Here is a 19,664-nt window from a genome sequence, read left to right as displayed (position 1 = left end):
TAGATAGATAGATAGATAGATAGATAGATAGATAGATAGATAGATAGATAGAGGGCACAGGGTGAGTTGAAGATGAAGGGGTCATATCTGGAGAATAAAATTAAGGGGTGAGAGAAGATTATACTGGGAGAAGGAGAAAAGGAGAGGTAGAATGGGGTAAATTATCTCACATAAAACAGACAAGAAAAGGCTTTTACAGTGGAGGGGAAATAGGGGAAGGTGAGAGGGAATGACTAAATCTCATTCTCATTGTATTTGGCTTAAGGAGGGAATAACACAGGCACTCAATTGGGTAAGGAAATCTATTTACCCTACAGGAAAATAGAGGGAAGGGGTACAAAAGAGCAGGAGGATGATAGAGGGGAGGGCATATTGAGGGAGAGGGTAATCAGAAGCAAACACTTCTGAGGAGAGACAGGGTCAAAAGCAAGAATAGAATAAATGGGGAGTATGATAGGATGAAAGGAAATATACTTAGTTTTTCACAACATGACCACTATGGAAGTGTTTTGCATGACTACACATGTATAACCTCTATCGAGTTGCTTGCCTTTTCAATGAGGGTGGGTGGGGAGGGAGGAAGGGATAAAATTTGGAACCCAAAGTTTTAAAAACATATGTTAAAAAAATTGCTTTCACATGTAACTGGGAAATAAGAAATACAGGAAATGAGGTATAGAAATCTATCCTACCCTATAGGAAAATAGAAGGGAAGGGGATAAGAGAAGGGGGTATGAGATAGAAGGGAGGGCAGGTTAGGGGAAGGGGCATACAGAATGCATGCCATCTTGGGGTGGGGGAGAGATGAGATGGGGAGAAAATTTGGAACTCAAAATCTTGTGGAAGTGAATGTTGAAAACTAAAAATAAATAAAAATAAATTTAAAAAAGAAAGTAAAAAAAGTTAGAAAGGTTTGAAATACATATTTTAACAAAATTCATAATGCTCTGTGCCCCCAGGTGATTCTTTTGATCATTAGGGTAGAAAGGAGATTTCCCAACCAGTTGAATTTGATGTAATCAATTTTCCCACTTCCACTTCATCATCCTTAAGGTGCCAAGTTTAGCACTTTGCTAAGTTCTAGGGAAACTAAGAAAGGCAAAAGACAGTCTCTGCTCCCAAGGAGCTATGTTTTCTGGTGCTGAGCCAAATATTGAAAATCTTTGATCAAATAAAAAAAATCCAAAATCCAAAAAAAAAAGAAGAAGAAGAAGAAGAAGATGTCAGCCTAGGAGAGTTCTCAGAACTCAGAATGTCAGTGTTGGGAGGGACCATAGGTATTAGCTAGTTCAAGCCTCTGGTTATTGAGTTGTTTAAGTCATGTCTGACTCTTCATGATCCTATTTGGAGTTTTCTTGGCAAAGACATTGGAGTGCTATTTCCTTCTCCAGCTCATTTTACAGATGAGGAAACTGAGGCCAATAAGATTAAATGACTTGCCCAAGGTCACACAGTTATGTCGGAGGCTGGATTTGAACTCAGGTCCTCCTGACTCAAAGATTGGTGCTCTTCTTTGCAAAAGTAAATCAACATAGATTGGCAAAACTGGGCCTGGACCCCAAACAAGCTTTTCTCTTCCTCTTCTATCCATCCTCCCCAGTCACCAAAATCATCTTTCTAAAGCATATGTCACTTCTTAGCTGAAGAGTCCTCAGCAAGATTCTTGTCTTCTTGCTTCTAGGATAAAACACAAACTCTTCAGCATTTAAAGCCATTAGTAATCTGCCACCAACCTTCCTTTCTAGTTTGTTTCATATCATTTCCCTTCATGCCCTTGGTATCCCAGCCAAATCTGCCTACTTCTTGTTGCCCAAATTAGGCCCTTCATCTCCCACCTCCATGCATTTGCACAGGCTATTCCTCTATGCCTGGAATGCCCTCCCTTCTCACCTCTGCCTCTTGGGATCCCTGGTTTCTTCCCAGGCTCAGTTCAGAAGCCACCTCCCACAGGAGCCTTTTCTGGTCCCCAGCTGTTAGCACTCTCTCCTTCCTGAAAGGACTCCACATTTCCTCCTCTATTGATACATCCTCAGTAGGACAGAAGCTTCTCAAAGGCTTCTATTGTTTCATTTTTGTGATCATATCCCCAGTACCTTGCATATAGTAGGCAATTAATATGTGCTTGTTGAAATGCATTGAGTAGGATTTTTTTTATCCAGTGCTACTAGATATATATATAGTCCCACAGGAAAAGTCACTTCCCTTGGTTGAGGGCAACAGAAAAATACAATTCTGCTGAGCTCAGCACTCTAAAAATGGCTTTGCATTAAAGTGATTCAATAATTCCTCCAAGAGGGGACCATGACCTGCTTGGCAGCTGAAAATGAAATAAAAAGTTAGGAGAACTCAGTATCTTCAGAGCATGACTTGGGAGGGGAAAAGCTTTGATGTGCCAGGGACAGGGGTTATTGACTGCTTGGGAGATAGGAAAAGTCTTATATGGAGGCCATTCATTCTGTAATTTACATGGAGCCATAACTAGGGCAGGACAACTGAGCCTTTATCCTCAGGCATCAAAATTTAGAGGGGCCGTGACAGCAATTTCAGTCCTTCAGCAGTAATAATAATAATAACTAACATTTATATAGCATTTACTATGTGCTAGGCACTGTGCCAAGTACTTTACAATTATTGTTTCATTCTGCTCTCCCAACAACTCTGGGAGGTAGGTGTTATTTTATCTTGATTTTATAGTAAAGAAACAACTAAGCTTATTAGTACTTAGCAAGAATGATTCTTTAAAATGGGAGACACACGAGATTGTGGATTCCTATGCAGGGTAACCAGGGCCCATTTAAATGTCTTCTTGACCTGGTCCTGCCCTGCTCTCAGCCCCCCAAACCCCAGGCTGCACCTCCCCTGAAACAGACTTGCTGTATACTTTCTAAGTCTCTTCCTTCCACTCCCTCCCAACCCTGCCTCACCCCCATGCTACTTCAAATAAATTGAAGAAACCTTTTATACTGCTTACCCTGCTTCTCTCTGCTCCAGAGAGCATGTCTCTGGCTAGGAATCCAAAATAGAATAAAGCCAGGTACTCTGCATGGATCTGGAGGAAGGATGGAATCCAGATCCATGCTGGCTGGTCACTTTGCATTTCTGCCTTCAAAGAGCTCCGTATTCTGGGGGGTGTCATCCTTCATTCATTGAATCAAAGGATTTTAGAGCTAGAAGGGACCATAGAGACCATCTTGTCCAACCCCCTCATTTTACAGAGGAGGAAACTGAGGCCCAGAGGGCTTAAACAATTTGGTACAACCCAGGGTGTTTGGAGGCAGCAGGACATCATGGAGAGAGAGAACTGGATTCTGAGTTAGAGGATCTTATCACTTACTGGCTGTTTGATTTGGGGGAACCAGCCAGCCACTGTCAAACCGGGCCTCAATTTCCTCTTTGGTGAAACAATGGGGGGAGGCTAGAAGACGTCTGAGAACCTTGTATCTCTAAATCTATGGTCCTATGATGATAGACGAGGACTTAGCACACAGTAGCCTGGTACACAGAAGGTACCTAATAAATGCTTATTCACTGACTGCTTGACTCCAGACTTGGTCTCCTCCAATCTCATCCAGCAAACCTTTGTTAAAAAGCACCTACAATGTGCCAAGCTCTGGGAACAAAAGACAAAATAAAAACACTGTCTTTGCCTTCCTGGCACTTATGTTGGTACACTATATAAACATATGATTAAGAGTATTTGTTAAGCATCTATTATATGCCAGGTATTGGGCTGAGTACTGGAGACATAGACAAAAAATAAACATTGTCCTCCAGGAACTTACATTACTATGGGAGATGGGAAGTAAATACAGGGACTTATACATATGCTAAATTGAATATAAAGTGAAAAGTAACCAAGACTGGCTTCCTGAGGAGGGCATCATGCAGGCATTCTAGGAAACAGAGATAAGAAAAGAGTGCCAGGTATAGGGGACTAGCCTGTACAAAGGTATGGAAATGGGAAATGGGATGCTCTTTGCTCTACAAGACAAATATCCCTGAAAATCTCCTGTGCTTCCAGCCCTCTGCCAAGCAAATCTGGAAGAAACAAGCATTGATTAAGCACTTAACTCTGTGCCAGGCACTTTACAAAAATTATTTCATTTGATCCTTACAACAATCCTATGCAGTAGGTGCTGTTATTATTACCATTTTACAGATGAAGAAATTGAGGTTAAGTGACTTGCCCAGGGCCTACTAAGTATCTGAGGCTGGATTTGAATTCAGGTCTTTCTGACTCCAGGTCTAGTGCTCTACCCATTGCACCACCTAGCTGCCTCTACCTATATAAGCCCCACTCCTTGTTCTCAAGGTGGTTACCATCTCATTGGAGAGACAGGAAGCATATTAGCTAACTAAAAATACAAGGCAATAATACAAGAGATGCTTGCTGAAAAGCTAAGAGGATTTAGGTGGGCACTCGAAGACAAGAGTGTCAGCTCAGGCTCAAAGGATGGGTAAGGTTCATTTACATGGAGAGATGGGAGAAAAGAATTCCAGATTAGAGATGTATGTTTCAAGGACTTTAGGATAGAGTTGCACTCAACATAAGGAAGATCTTTCTAGCACTTGGAACTGTCCAACATGAGAATGGGCTGACTTAGAGGCTGTCATGATAACAATGTTTCCCATTTCTGTAGCAACTTAGGGTTTACAAAATTATTTCCTCACAACAACTTTATGCATTACGTAGCATAAGTATTGTTATTATTATCCCCATGAAGGTGTTGAAGGGGGCAGTGTGGTTCAATTGATGGAGTGCTATGGGTGTCATCCAGAAGATTTGAGTGGGAATCCCATCTCCACCTCTTAGCAGTTGTGTGACTCTGGGCATGTCCTTTAACCTCTCTGTGGTGTGGGCAAGCCTCTGAGTAAATCTGACTAGTCAACGATAGATTGCAACCTGTGTTGAGTAGAAGGAGTTTCCCACATGAAGAGATTTTTATGCTGATGAATCACAAATGTGTTGCACATGTGGAGACCTTAAAACAATGGTTAGAGATCCATCTGCTAAGGAATCTGGAGAAGAGATTCTTATAGTGAGTAGCAGATTAGACCAGATGATCCTTAAGATCCCTTTCAATTCTAACATTTCATGATTCTACCTAGTGGTCTTAGTATGTTGGAACTGGTCTGGTCTTCCTGAAGCAATCTGTGCATGGGACCTAGAAATAAAAGTTTATTAGGATTGAAAAAAGCTGAAAGGATTCTGAGTAACAGAGTAACAGCCAATTCTTCATGGAAGTGTCCCGAATTAAGCATGTTCTAACATCCAAGCCAGGCATGAGGTGAAGAAAAGAGTGACCTTTTCTCTCATTTATCTTTCCTTATGATCTCCAAAACTGTCCTTGTCCCCTCTTTGTAAAAGTCAAATACAAGGGAAAGGAGAGGAGAACAAGCAGAGAAATGGGAAACAAAGAGAGGGAGAGGAAACTAAGAAGGAAAAAATGGAAACTTACAAGAATCAAAAAGGAAAACCATAAAGAGAAGGGGAAGTGATAGGAAAACAAGTAGAGAAGAAGCAAGAAGACACAAAAGGGGAGACCAAGAAGGAGGAGGGGACTTCCAGGTGAGGGAGGTTAAACCAAGTGGAAGGGAGAAATCCAAGAGAGGAAGGAAATGGAGTGGAGGTCAAGCAAACCTGAGGGGAAGGTTGACAGTCTCCCCCAGGCATCAATTTGCACCCAACTGAGGCAATAAAACAGTGGGAAGAATAATGATAAAGGCAGAGTCAGGTGATTCATCATTAGAGGACCTGAGTTTGAGACCTGGCTCTGCATTCATCACTTGTTCACCTTGGGCAAGTTGGAAGTGGTGCCATGGAAAATGGGACACTGGATTCCACTCTTAACTCTTCAACTTCCTATGTGGCCTTAGGGGCAGGCCCTTCACCCGCCCCCTCCTGTTAAAGGAAGGTATAGATAAATGGCTTCTAAGGATTTTTCATTTCTACCACTGCCTCTGAAAAGGGTGTGTTAATGGATTACCTACTGTTCTACTCTGCCTTTCTATTACTTCCTAGACCCCTTCTTGGCCACCATTTCCATATATGTCTTTTCTCCTCCATTAGAATGGAAGCTCCTTGAAGGCAAAGATGGTCTTACTCTTGTTCCCAGTGCTTGACGAATAGTAAGCACTTAATCAATGCTTTTTATTCCTTTGGTTATTCTCTTTTTAAATTTTTATTTATTTAATTTTTAATTTATGGTATAAAATAAGCATTTCTATGGCATAATAGTATAGTATAATATAATATAGCATAATATAAAATAAAATATATAATGTACATATAATATATACAAATAAATATATTATATATAAATATATAAATAAAATATATACTATAATATGGTATAATATAATATAGTATATATAATTATATATTATATATACATATATAATATAGTATAGTATAATAAAAAAAGATGATTGCACTTGAAATTGTAAAGGAAAGTCTTTGAAAGTATCTCAGATGTCCATAGCACTTCAAGGTTTGTCTTCAGCTAAAGACTGTGTCCAATAGATACTTCATTGAGGTGGCCCCTGAGTCCTCAAAGGCTGTACCACTGGAGAACAAGCCTTGGAAGGCTCTGCCCAGCTAGAGAGGTCTGGTAATGACCATCATTACCAAAGGACCAGCTTGGTTAGGTGATAGAGGCTCATACCTAGGCTAACCGAGGAGGAAGGAACTTCTTAAGCACGGTTCTCTCAAAGACTTGTGACTAAGTCACAGAAGAGCTGCCATCTGCATAAGCAGAGGAAATATCATATAGACCAAGTTACACATCTCTGAGACACTGAAGTAGTGAAATTTATAACAATCCTATGAGGTAGACAGGGCAGTGGATAATAATAGTATCATAGATAATAAGTATATAGAGATAGCAATATAATAGATATATAATAATATAGATAATTATAATAGATAATAAGATATTAATAATAATTATCTTCAGTTTATAGCTGAAGGAAAGCACTGCTCAGAAGGAAGAAAATGCCTTATGTAAGGCCAGATAGCCAGTAAGCATCAAAGGTAGGATTCAAGCCCAGGCCTCTCCTAACTCCGAATACACTACTCTCTCCACTGTAATGTCACCCTGAAACGTCACCCCACCTTCTTCTGTCTCAGATACATATTTTGAGATGAAGTACCTGGGACTGCTAACTCATTAACCAATCCACAACTTGGCTTTAAACCCTGTTCTCCGTACCCCATCTTGATTAGTTCTAAAATTGAACAACAGCGGGCTTTACTTCTCAGATCAGGCAATGCTACAAACCAGGGCTCAATTTATCATTTTGTTGTTTTTTCTGGACTTAAGAAAATGATGAATAAAGTCTCAATAATGCAGATTAAGCTTAAGAGTACATTCTGGTGCATTATTTTTGTGGAGCTGATTGTTAAACTTTTACCAGCACACCCCTGCTTTCATCCCACGTCCAAGTGACATCTCTTCATACAAAGACAGTTATCAAGTACACTCGGAGTCTTTTCTCCTTCAGGCCAAACAGTCCTAGTTCTTTCAACTCCATACAGTATGAATACAAGGCCTCTTCATTATCCTAGCCACTGTCTGAATACTCTCCAGCTCATCAATGTCCTCCCTCAATTGTAGGTCCTAAAACCAAGCCCAATATTCCAGGTATGATATGAAATTGCTTTTGAACAGACATTTCAAAATTCAGTTTCCTATAACAATTTCTCTCTGAAAAGATCTCTTGTCAGTTGGCAGACTAACCTTTCCAAACCCCCTAAATGTGATTATATGGAGTATAATCTGATTAACTCAATTTGGACAGGGTTTATTTGAATAATTTAGTGTACACCTGCACCATTCCATCAATATTTTTTTTAAATTAAGTAATTAACTTTGCAGTGGCAAGTTGTTCTAATTCCCAACAAGTACTAAGCCACAAAAGTTCAATAGATGAAGTCTCAGGAGAGATGAGATTAGTATTTGTCCCCTTGGCTTCTAGTCTTTCCAGCCAGAACATTATTTGTAATTGATATTAGCATCTGTAGGCACTGATTCATTGCTCCAGGGTCTGTTTGCAACTGAGAAACAAATCTGTGAGGCAGAAAAGTAACAGAGTCAATTAGTCCTTAGGTGCATTATTGATAATAAATTGGATAGTCAAGCTATCTCATTCTAAGGAGCTCATTTGATGAGATGATGTCCCAACTGGAATTTGGACAGTACTATTAGCCATTAAAGAAAAGAATTACTCAAGCAATCTCACTCATTTCTAAAGTGTCTCTCCTCATGACAAACCTGAGAGATAGTCATTATCCTCATTATACAGTTAGGGAAATGAGAACCAAGATATGTGGGCTGATACAGACTGGGTTCAGTCTTGTCAACAGTCCTAAAAATCATAGCTATTTTGCCCCCACCCAGAGTTCTCTTTAGGAATCTCAGGATATAGCTTCTATTTAGGTATCCACAGGTATGGGTTTCAAAGTTCCTATAGAAGCACTCAGGTTAGCGATGTATGTCATATATAGGACAGCCTTTATTTCACCCCACAAAATATTCAGGAAAAAAAACCACAAAGGACACACAATAACTCTTAAACAATTAATATAATTCCCTGCACCCCCACTTCCTCTCATTTTCTCTCAAGGCATATATAGCTATCTACACTAATAGTATTGTCCTGTGGTTTAGGACCTTCTTGGGATAGAAAACAAACTTGGGTTCCTAAAGAAGCAATACCCTAACATCCCAGTGAGCCTCATCCTTTACCCCAGGGAGAAGTAACTTTTCTACCATCCCACAATGAGCATCAAACCTATCACATCCTAGATCCAGGGGCAGGGCTCTTTTCCTCCATGCCACCCTGCCTCTGCCATCTAAAACTCCTTCAAAGGCCATGCTTCTTTTATGAAGGCATTTTTATAAAAAGACAAGGACACCATCCAGCTGTTAAAAAAAAAACCCAAAATACATAAATTCTCTACATTTCAACTGTCAGCTCAGCCAGAATATAGGGATCATTAAGACCAGCAAGTGAAAACAGTTTGTAAACATGGAGTCTCTAATGTGTTGAGCCATTCCCGATCACACTGTGATAACACAGCTGTAATTAGGACAGCTATCTTCCATCGAGAGGACCATAAAAGGTGTTATTTACACCCTGCCTCTGGCCGAAAATACCCTCCATATGGAATGTCTTCTTATATACCTCAATTCCCAATGAAAATAACTCACCTTTATACTTGAAAGTTCACATCCATTCATGCAAAGAAATACTTTGAGCTCTGAATATAAGCATTATGGGTTAAAAATCTATGTTTGAGGTGGGGCAAAGAATTCTGAACATGGGAATGGAAATGGATGAGATGGACCCAGGTTCTGAGAATGCCATGATGGCATCTGAAAATCAAAGCTATTTCAAAGTGTAATGGACTGCCTAGGCAGTGCAGTTAAGAGAGCCCTGAACTAGGAGGCAGAAAGGCCTAAATTCAAATCTTGCATCAGATACTTCCTAACCATACGACCCTTGGCAAGTCAATTTCTCTGACCTTTGGTCTCCTCGTGCATAAAATTAGGAAGCTGGATGAGCTGGCCTCTAGGGTTTCTTTTAGCTAAACCTAAGACCTTATCCTCAGTGTGTAATAGGTTGTTGTTACTATTATCATTGTTCATCCTTCATTTTCGAAGAGGACCAGTGACATCATGGGGGTAATGTATTGACTTGTGAGTGAATTGGATTTTAGTGAGGCAGAGTCAATTTCATATAGTATTTTCCCCCTTACTGGAGGACTTCCAACCTATGATGGATGACCATATGTCCAGTGTACTGTAGAGAAGATTCTTGGTCAGGTATGAGTTGGGCCAGATGGCTGCTGACGTCCCTTCCAACTCTGACATCCTGTGAGGCTGCAAAGTTGGGAACTATGGACAGCTGTGGGAACTGGGAAGCCCAGGCCAGCCATCTTTTTTTTTTTTAAAGCAGGATATTGTGCTTTCCTGGCACACAGAATCATTCCACAGCCAAGATCACCCACAGTTGACCTTGGCCACTCAATTCTCATCCAGTGAAGACTTTTGTCTTATAGAGTATATGCCCAGTGCAAAGAAAAATCAAAAGGACCCTGAATTCTTCTGGGCATGAAAATCAACCCTTTTGCCCATTGGACTTGGGTGGTTTCTCCTTTTCATTTCTTTTCTTCCCCCAAGGGTGAAAAATCGGCCCAAAGTAACACCAAGTGAATAATTCATGGGCCATTTATAATTTACATTGGATTTAACAGAAGTAGGGCCATAAGTGGTTGTCTATTAACTATTTATGATCTTACCCAGCCGGCTGACAAGCCAGTCCGGGTGTGAAGATCACAGCCGTGCTACCATGTTTTATTTAAACATTATTAAAACTACACAGTCTGCAGGAATGGCTTCCATTCTGCTTGGTTTTAGACTGTGAAGTAGCCTCTAGGTCTCTATGAGCCCATGATTGGGTGATGCTTGGGAAGAACTGCTTTCTTTGTACTCTGCTACTAAGAAGACTGATCTCCTCATCCTCTTTCAGTACTCAGCTTTCTCCTTTACTAACTCATCTTCTAAGGGCCAGAAGGCCAGAGGATTTTTGAGTGTAAGAAGACACCTAAACTGAGGCCCACAGAGGAGAAGTGATTTGACTAAGGTCATGTGAAAGCAAGAGGCGGAGACACCATTTGAACCAAATTCAAAATTCAGAATCCTTTGCCCTCCATGAAGCTGAATCTGTTCTGCTAAAATACTCTTTAAGAATGGTATACTAGAAAAAAAATGGAACTAGAATCAGGGCTCACCTCAAGCTCAATCAACCAATTAGCAAACATCAATTAAGCACCAACTGTATTCCAGACACTCTGCTAGGGATTCAAAGACAAACATGGAAACAACTCCTGCCCTCGAGAAGCTTATGCTCTTGCTCTATTACTTACAATCTTGGGCAAGTCCAATGAAATGTCTGTTTTTATGTTTTTATACCCAGCACTTAGGGCAGCTACTGGTGGTGAAGTAGATAGAGCATTGGGCCTGGAGTCAGGAAGACCCAAGTTCAAACCTGACCTCAGAAATTAGCTATCTGACCCTGGGCAAGTCACTTCACCCTGTTGGCCTCAGTTTCCTCATCTGTAAAATGAGCTGGAGAAGGAAGTGGCAAACCACTCCAGTATCTTTGCCAAGAAAACCCCAGATGGGGTCGCAAAGAGGCAGACATGACTGAAATGACTAAACAAGAATAGCCAAACCCAGCATTTAGCATAGTGCCTGGCATATATAACAACAGCAGCAACAATAAAAATTATAACTGGCATTTACAGAGCTCTGTAAGGATTGCAAAGCATTTTACATGTGTTATCTCATCTGACCTTATAACTCTGTGAGAGAGGTGCCCTCATTATCCCCATGTTATAGATGAGAAAACTGAGGCTGGGGTTAAGTGATTTGCCCAGGGTCACACAGTTATTAAGTGACTGAGGCAGGATTCAAACTTGGGTCTTACTGACTGTACATCCACACTCTATCTACTATATCACATAGTAAACACTTAGTAAATACTTGCTTGAATCAGTTTGAAATGAAGTCACTTTTCTCTGAATCTCAGTAGGCACTCACTGAATGCTTGTTCTATTAAATTCAGTTCCTTCATCACTAAAATGGGGGTGCTAATATTCAAACTGCCTAGCTCTTAGGACTATCATCAGAACAAATGGCTTACTGTGTGCAAAGCAATTTGAAACCATCAAGCACTAATGACCTGGCAGGTATGTTTATTTTTATCTCTGGATCCGGCGAATGTTGTCTGAGCGTCAGCTGGGCACTCCCAGTTCTGATCGGGGGGCTCAGAGGCGGGGGTGGGAAAGAGAAAAGTAGAGTCTGGTTGTTACAGAGAAAACAGCCAGATCCAGAAGACAGAGGTTTGAGTCTCTATTGGGACTCAAATGGAGCTCACGGGCCTTCCCAATAGCTAGTTGTGTGACTCTGAACCCTTCTGAGTTCTGTTTCCTTTATTGCAAAATGGTGATCATTCTAATTGGATCGCACATGCACCTCACAGGATTGTTGTGAGAAGCAAATGAGGATGTGCATGCCTTCCCAGAACTAGGTGCTGTAATCTCTGGACCTTGGTGTTAATAAGGAACCATTGAATGTCAGAGCTGGGTAGGGCCTTACAACATGGAATGTCAGAGCTAAGAAGGACCTTAGAATATGGAATGTCAGTTAGGAAGGGCCTTAGAATATGGAATGTCAGAGTTGGAAGGGGATTTAACACAGGGAATGTCAGAGTTCAGGATGAGGGTCTTAGAACATGGAATGTCCAAACTAGAAGGGGTCTCAAACCATTAAATATTGAATATTAGGTGTGGGAAGGACCTTAGACTAGAGAACACCAGAACTAAGAAGAGCCTTAGAACACAGAATATCAGAACTCAAGGGGTGCTTTAAGACCCAGAATGTCAGTGGTGATAGGGCTAGTAGGAGAGCCCATACAACAAACATCATTGCATGATGATGGTTGAAGAGACCTCTTAGAACATAGAACATAGAAAGTCAGAGATGGAAAGAACCTTAAGGGATATTTACTACAATCTCCTCATTTCACAGGTGGGAAAACTGAGGCTCAGACAAATATTATGCCTTGGCCCAGATCACATGGGATGTAGGTAATTCATTAATCTCAGGAGGCCAATGGTTGCTCACTCTATTTCTCAGGCTGAGAGGACAGGGGCATTGATGAGATCATTCTTCAATAACAAGGAAATCTACTTCACTATACAGTATGCCGAGGTTCATGACGACCCTAGAGAAAGAGGCTAGGGACCAAGCCCCCAATATTAAGCCCTGTCCACTGGTCTCAGGACACTAACCATTGTGCAGCACTGCTCCCCACTCTCAGAGGGGCCTCTAAGAATGAGTGGGGAGTTGATTCCATAGATTGAAGCATGTCCCTAATGAGGCTAGGATGAAGTACTTGCTCTCCATGTCAGGAGTCACACAATCTTAGGCTAACCCCTTCGTTACAAAGGAAAAAGGTGAGGCCCAGAGAAGGGCTATAACTATCCAAGCCACATAGGCCTGGGCCATGTTGTATTGCTCTATTCTAGGCTTCATATGACCACACCTCCAAGACTTGCCCACCCATTGGAATGATGTTGCTTATAAAGTGGATCATACGACAGTAGACCATAGATTTAGATCTGGAAGGGGCTCCAGAGGCCATCAAGTACAACCCCCTCATTTCACAGAGAAAGAAACTGAAGCCCAGATTTGAGTATGTCACACCCCACCCCATCTCAGTAAACTCCAATGCCTCCCTCTTACCCACAGAAACAAATATGCAGAAACAGAAACCTCTGTTTGGCATTCAAAGCCCTTTACAACCCGGGGACAGTGATGGAGGAGAGGCTCATGCCTGAAATATTGCCCACATTCATATAGACACTGGGTGTAGACTTCCAGAAGACAAATCACCACCACAGGTAGTTTTGACAGTTCCAAAGCCAGTCTTTGAATGATCAAATTCATCTTTTTTAAGATCCCTAGTGATCTATGCCTGGGGGGACCCTAACTGTTTCTCCATGCTGCTATAAGCTAAGTGTTACGTCTCCCCTACTCCCCTACCTGGTCACTGTCACTCAAGTTGCCAGCATCATGTCCAGGACGAAATGGAAACTCAAATCTACCCAGTGGGTGCCATTTTTACAGGCTGACTCCCATGAGAACTCCTTTTCTGAACCTGTGACTTTGGTTCCTGTGTGGGGAAGTCCCCAGGGTGGAGATTCCCCCCAGATACAGAGAGGCAACTTGTCTACAACTGCCATAGTGCTAGACTTGGAGTTAGGAAGACCTCAGTTCAAATCTGACCTCAGACGCTTACTAGCTGTGTGACTCACTTCAGACAAGGGCCAGCTTTGGATTATTCTCATTGATGGGGAGTGAGAGCATAAACTTTCACAACCAGGTAGACGTCCTAAACTCTAGACATCAACCTGCAGTCCACCTGAGCCTCCTGACTTTCCCTTATGGATCCAGAAAATTTCTTATAAAATTAGATCAAACTAGACAACAAGGTTGCAGAACATCGAAACATTACAACATCCTGGGCTCTGAAGAGTGAGACTCACTCCCAGCTCTGACATTTTCTAACTGGGTGAAAACAAGTGAGGGACTCAACCCCTCTCAGCCTCAGTTTCCTCCTCTGTGGAATGAAGAGGTCAGACTAGATGGCCTTTAAGGTCCCTTCCATCTATAGCCAAAAAAAAAAAAAGTCCAAGACATGAGATCAAGAGCCAATGGGAATCAAATAATCATTGTGCTAGAATGAAACAGGGGCCCAAACACTTCACTTTAGAAAGATTCCTGGGACCCACCAGAGAGTCTGTGAGTGGGGCTGAGGAGGCAACCTGGCCACCATCCTCGAAATACACAAATCACAAATCATCAGACCTCATCTCGCTGTCTTTCTCTGAAGCATGTTTTATGTATTCTCTTTCTATCTATTCTGTGTACACTTATGCATATCCTTACTGTCTCTCCCACTAGAATCCAAGAGATTGCTTTATATATTGTTTGTGTATACCCAGTGCCTAGTACAGTGCCTAGAACATACTGGGCATTTAATAAAAGTCCATCCATTGATTGATTGATAAAATATCACTGATCAATGGATTCCTAGCCTCCTCTTGAATACCTCCAGTGATGAGCAACTCTATCTCCTGAGTCAGCCCATTCCACTTTGGGATAGCTCTAATCATAATACATTTTGCCTCTCCACTTGGGCAGAGACTAGCAAGTTGCCCATTCTGCCATGAGACCACAGTTTCAATCATCACCCTAGTTTTCATTGCCATCGGAGCTGACATTTATATCTCATTGTCAGGACAGAAACAATTCTTCCATATACTGTCTCATCAGAACTTCACAGCATCACTTTGAGGTGGGGGGCTAGTGCGGGTATTCCAGATATCATGATCCCCATTTGACAGATTAGGAAACTGAAGCTCAGAGATGATAAATGATTTTCCTATGATCACACAGCTAGAAAGGATTCAAGCCCATGCCCCCTCAACTCCACATCATCACCATTGTCCTCTGGGTTTCTCAGATTCTCTTAAACTTTGGGTTGAATCACAACATGGCACAATGAAAAGAGAGCTGGGTTTGGAGTCTGAGGGCCTGGGTTGGGATCTTGGCTCTTCTGATCCCTGCATGTGTGACCTTGAGCAAGACCTTGGGGTGGGGGTAGGGGAGTAGGGCAGAGGATAAGAGCAGAAACAATGGATTCTTGGGGCTCTCAAAGGAACACCGAATTAGTCCAAGGGCAAAATGTCCCAGCACCAAGATGATGAAGGGGCTGGATGATTTAAGACCAGAATATTTCTTTCCCCCCTAATGGCAAGTAGAGTCACTGGCAAAAGTACATTTACTAAAATTAATGGAGAAATAGCTTCTTTCTTATTTCTTTTTCCAGGAAGGAAAGTTGCATTGATGGGGTAATGGATTTTGATGGGGATGGGGTGGCACCATGGAGCAATCCGTAAATCAGTCGCATGAACCAACATGCTGCCTTTAAAGCTCAAACCAATAGTGACAAATGTACTTGGCCAGGGAAGGAGTGGGCAGGAATGGAAGAGGACAAATTCATCAACATCTGTCTCCTTTGTTCTTTTCTAAACTGTATCCCAGGGCCCAGTGATATTTCTCAGCCTTTTAAAGGAGGGTGATTTCTCAGGGCAGCCTGTCTCTGACTCTTGTGACAGGGAAAAAGGACACAGTGATTGTGACCTAGGAGTTTTAGAGAAGATGCTGGGGATGGGAGAAAACAAGACTAGGAGCTCCCAGGAGACCTGCTTATCAGCATAGTTCAGAGACAAAAGACCTGAGTTCAAATCCTAGCTCTTCTCTCCCTAGGATGTAACTTAAGACTGTGAGTTCCTTGAGAGTAGGCACTGTCTTTTGCCTTTCTTTGTATCCCCCTGCCTTAGCACCATGCCTGATACATAGTAGGTGCTAAATAAATGCATATTTGGTTATCCTGTGTGTATGCCATTATACTAGACTATAAGCCCTTCAAAGGCAAAGGAATGTGTGGATAACTTTTTTAAAAAATTAATTGTATTTTTGAATGAACAAAAATTTATTTTCTCTCCTTCCTGCCTCCCCATACCCATGAATAAAGAAAGACAAAACCCTCACAACAAATATGCATCATCAAGCAAAACTAATTTCTGAATTAACTGAGTCAAAGAATATGTCCCAGTCTGCACTCTGTGTCCATCACGTCTCTGTCAGGAGATGGGCAGCATAACCCAACATGGCTTCTCTTGAATTGTGGTTACTCATCGCATTGATCAGAGTTCTAAACTCATTCAGAGTTGTTTCTCTTTACAATGGTGTTGCTATTATGTAAATTATTCTCCTAGTTCTGATGTCTTCACTTTCCACATCAGTTCATACAAGTCTTCCCAGGTTTCTCTGACACCATCCCCTTTATCATTTCTTATGGCACAACAGTGTCCCATTACATTTACATACCATAATTTGTTCAACTATCCCTCAGTTGATAGGCACCATCTAAATTTCAAGTCCTTTGCCAATGTAAAAAAAAATTGTACATATGTGTCCTTTTCTTCTTTCTTTGATCTCTTTGTGGTTGAATCCTGCCTATCCTTCCGGTGCCTGGCACTGGTATTGAGTACACAGTCAGTATTTCTTTAGAATCATACAACCTCAGAGCTCTAATGGACTTCACTGGCCGCTTAGTCCAACACATATCTGAACAAGAATCCCCTCCACAGCATATCCAGCAAAGGCATAGCAAGCCTGTAATGACAACAAGAAAAGTACTACCCCCCCCCAAGGCAGTTTCCCACTTTTGTATATCTCCAATCATCAGGAGGGACCACTAGCTGGCACCGTAGTACAAAGAGCACCAGGCCTAGAATCAGGAAGACTCATCTTCCTGAGTTCAAATCTGACATCAGACACTTACTAGCTGTATGACCTTGGGCAAATCACTTCACCTCTGTTTGCCTCAGTTTCCTCACCTGTAAATTAATTTAGAGAAGGAAATGGCAAACCATTCCAGTATCTCTGCCAAGCAAACCCCAAATGGGGTCATGAAGGGTCAGGTGCGACTGAAATGACTGAACAACAACAATCATCAGCAAGTTTTTCATTATATAAGAACTAGATTTGCCTCTCTGCAACTTTAAGTCATTAGTCAGCCCTCTGGGGACAATCAGATCAAGTCTAACCTCTTTTCATTGTGACAGCCCTTCAAATACCTGAAGACAGTTATGGTCTACTCACGAATTCCTTTCCTTCCAAGGCTAAATATCCCCAGGTCTTTCATTTGATCCAAATACAATATGATCTTGTAGTCCTTCACCAACCTGACTGCCCTTCTCTGAATGATCTTCAGATTATCAGTATACTTCCAGGATGCTATGTTTCATGGTCCTTGCATAGATGGATGGGTGGTTGGAAGGATGAATGGACAGATTAATGGATAGATGGATGGATGATACTAAGGCTTCCTTACCTCAATTGTATCCCAGACTGGACAAAATACTCGAGATATGGTTTGACTAAGGCAGATAATGGCACTATTACTACCTATTTATTCCTTTATACTATTTTTCATGGTTGATGATGCAGCGTAAACATCCTGAGAACAGGGACTGTTTCTTGTTTCATATTTCTAGCTTTATATTCTCAGCACCTGTACCTGGCACAGCAGAGGCTCTTAATGAGTACTTATTTCCTGACACACAGTAAATGCTTAATAAATGATTGATTGATTAGTTGATTGAGTTCACACTTACCTCTCACCAAGACACAAGGCCAGCTTGGGCCCAGTAGGCCAGGCCTAATCCATGGGATGCCAAGCCTTCCTGGACCTATTACAAAGCTCATGTCTCTGAAATAGAGCTTGTCTGCCTTTCCCAGGCAACCATGGGAGCCCATGAGGTCTCAGTTTGGGGCACCCAGACTCTTCACAAGGCCTCAACGCTCTGCTATGACCAGTAACTCACACAAAGAGCAGTCCAACCCCTTCCATACTCCCTCCTCCTCCCCATCACCAACCTAGGAGCTTGTCAAAGATAAAACCATCCTTAATGACATAGGAGAGACTTCAGCAGTGGCCTGTGAAATATTATGGCCAATTGGTAATAGACCTGTTGGGAAACCCAGAGCTCGGACAGAGTGAAGAAGGGAAGTCACCAGTTGTTCTGAGGCCTGGGGCCAATCTCTAGCACACTGGCTGATTTTCTCTAAAGAAAATGATCCTACACGCTAGAAGACAAGGGGTCTGAGTCCAGCATGAGAGCTATGGATATTAGTGGGACTGAGAGCTGATGGACTTGGGAGGGGAAATTAGGCAGCCTAAGATGAGACACCAATGGGCTCAGTCTGTCAAACTGTCAGTAATCCTTGTAGAGGACCAGGCTGAGCCATAGCATACTCAGTTCTGGTAAGAACCAGGGAAACTAGTGAGAAATGGGAAGGTGGTGAAAAATGCCCTCAGTGACTGCCAATGATTACTTGGGGGACTTTGGTGAGTCATCTAGCCATTGTGGGCCTCAGCCTATAAATAGCAGAGCATGAGTTAGAACCAAGATCTCCATCCACTGAGGGCACTCACTCTTTTTACATTGAAAGTGTTAAAGTTCCCAAAGTCTACTGGCCTCAGAGCCATTGGCATCATCATTGGCATCATCATTCCTCTCTGGATTCCCCCAGTTATTGGGGCCCTCCCTCTCCAGACTGACTCTGTATGTTCTGGGGATGTGTGGTTACTGGGGACATGTTATCTCCCCATATTCCAAGGAGACTATAAGCACTTTTTTGTTTCACTCTTGCCTTTGTTTCCCTAGGGTCTGGCATATTTGAGTTGAGGATGTATATAGCAGTGACCACCCATTAGCAGGACCTGGGAGACAGCAGTCTCTACTTACCAGATCGAGGCACTGACGGCTGGTCTCTGCCTCCTGCTTCATCAGCTCTGCCGTGTCAGCTTTCATCTCTTCCATTCTCCTCTGGTAATACTGGCAGGACTCCTTCTGCTCAGCCTCAGAGTTCACAGCTTTCTCCAGCTCCTCGCCCATCTTGAGCGTACTGTCCCGAAGTCGAATCACCAGCACCTGGGAGGTAGAGCACCTGAACATTAAGGCCTAGAGGCTAGAACAGGAGAGGAGGGAGCTCTTAAGGAAGAGGGATCATTTATTTTTCTTAATCAAAATGAAAAAAAACCTAAAGAAAGACAACTGGGGAAAAATCTAGACAATAATGGGCAGGAAAAAGGGGAAAGAAGGTAGGAGAAGGGGAAGAGGAGGCAGAGAAGAGAGAGGAGAAGGGCTAAGAGGATAGAATTTGACAGATACTGTCAGACTCAGGAGAAACTGTTTAGTTTTATTAAATTATTTTTCTTTTTTAAAAAACAAGATAGCTTTCTGGGTAGGAGAGGGGGAGGGAGAGATTCAAAATGGAAAATGACAAAAAAAATAATATTCAAAAATAGATTAATTTTTTGTTATGTCTTTTATTGCGATGAAGAAAGCTTCCTCCATGTTAGTACCTGACATCATGGAAGGGTGTGTGGATAGATGGGTAGGTAGTTAGGTAGATAGATAGATAGATAGATAGATAGATAGATAGATAGATAGATAG

General features: G+C 41.9%; 1 protein-coding gene across 1 annotated transcript in view; it reads right to left on the bottom strand.

Moving 5' to 3' along the window:
- Positions 1–19,664, bottom strand: part of MYO18B (myosin XVIIIB) — a 352,079-nt gene that overhangs the window by 86,215 nt on the left and 246,200 nt on the right. Inside the window, exon 38 of the mRNA XM_027862330.1 lies at positions 18,953–19,138. Within this exon, the coding sequence (XP_027718131.1) occupies positions 18,953–19,138 (186 nt within the window). The remainder of the gene's footprint in view (positions 1–18,952; positions 19,139–19,664) is intronic.

This window comes from Vombatus ursinus, unplaced genomic scaffold, assembly GCF_900497805.2.
Source record: "Vombatus ursinus unplaced genomic scaffold, bare-nosed wombat genome assembly UNPS02001287.1, whole genome shotgun sequence".
In the NCBI taxonomy this organism is placed as follows: Eukaryota; Metazoa; Chordata; class Mammalia; order Diprotodontia; family Vombatidae; genus Vombatus; species Vombatus ursinus.
Note: the sequence above shows the minus strand (reverse complement) of the source record. Positions and strands in the feature narration are given on the sequence as shown.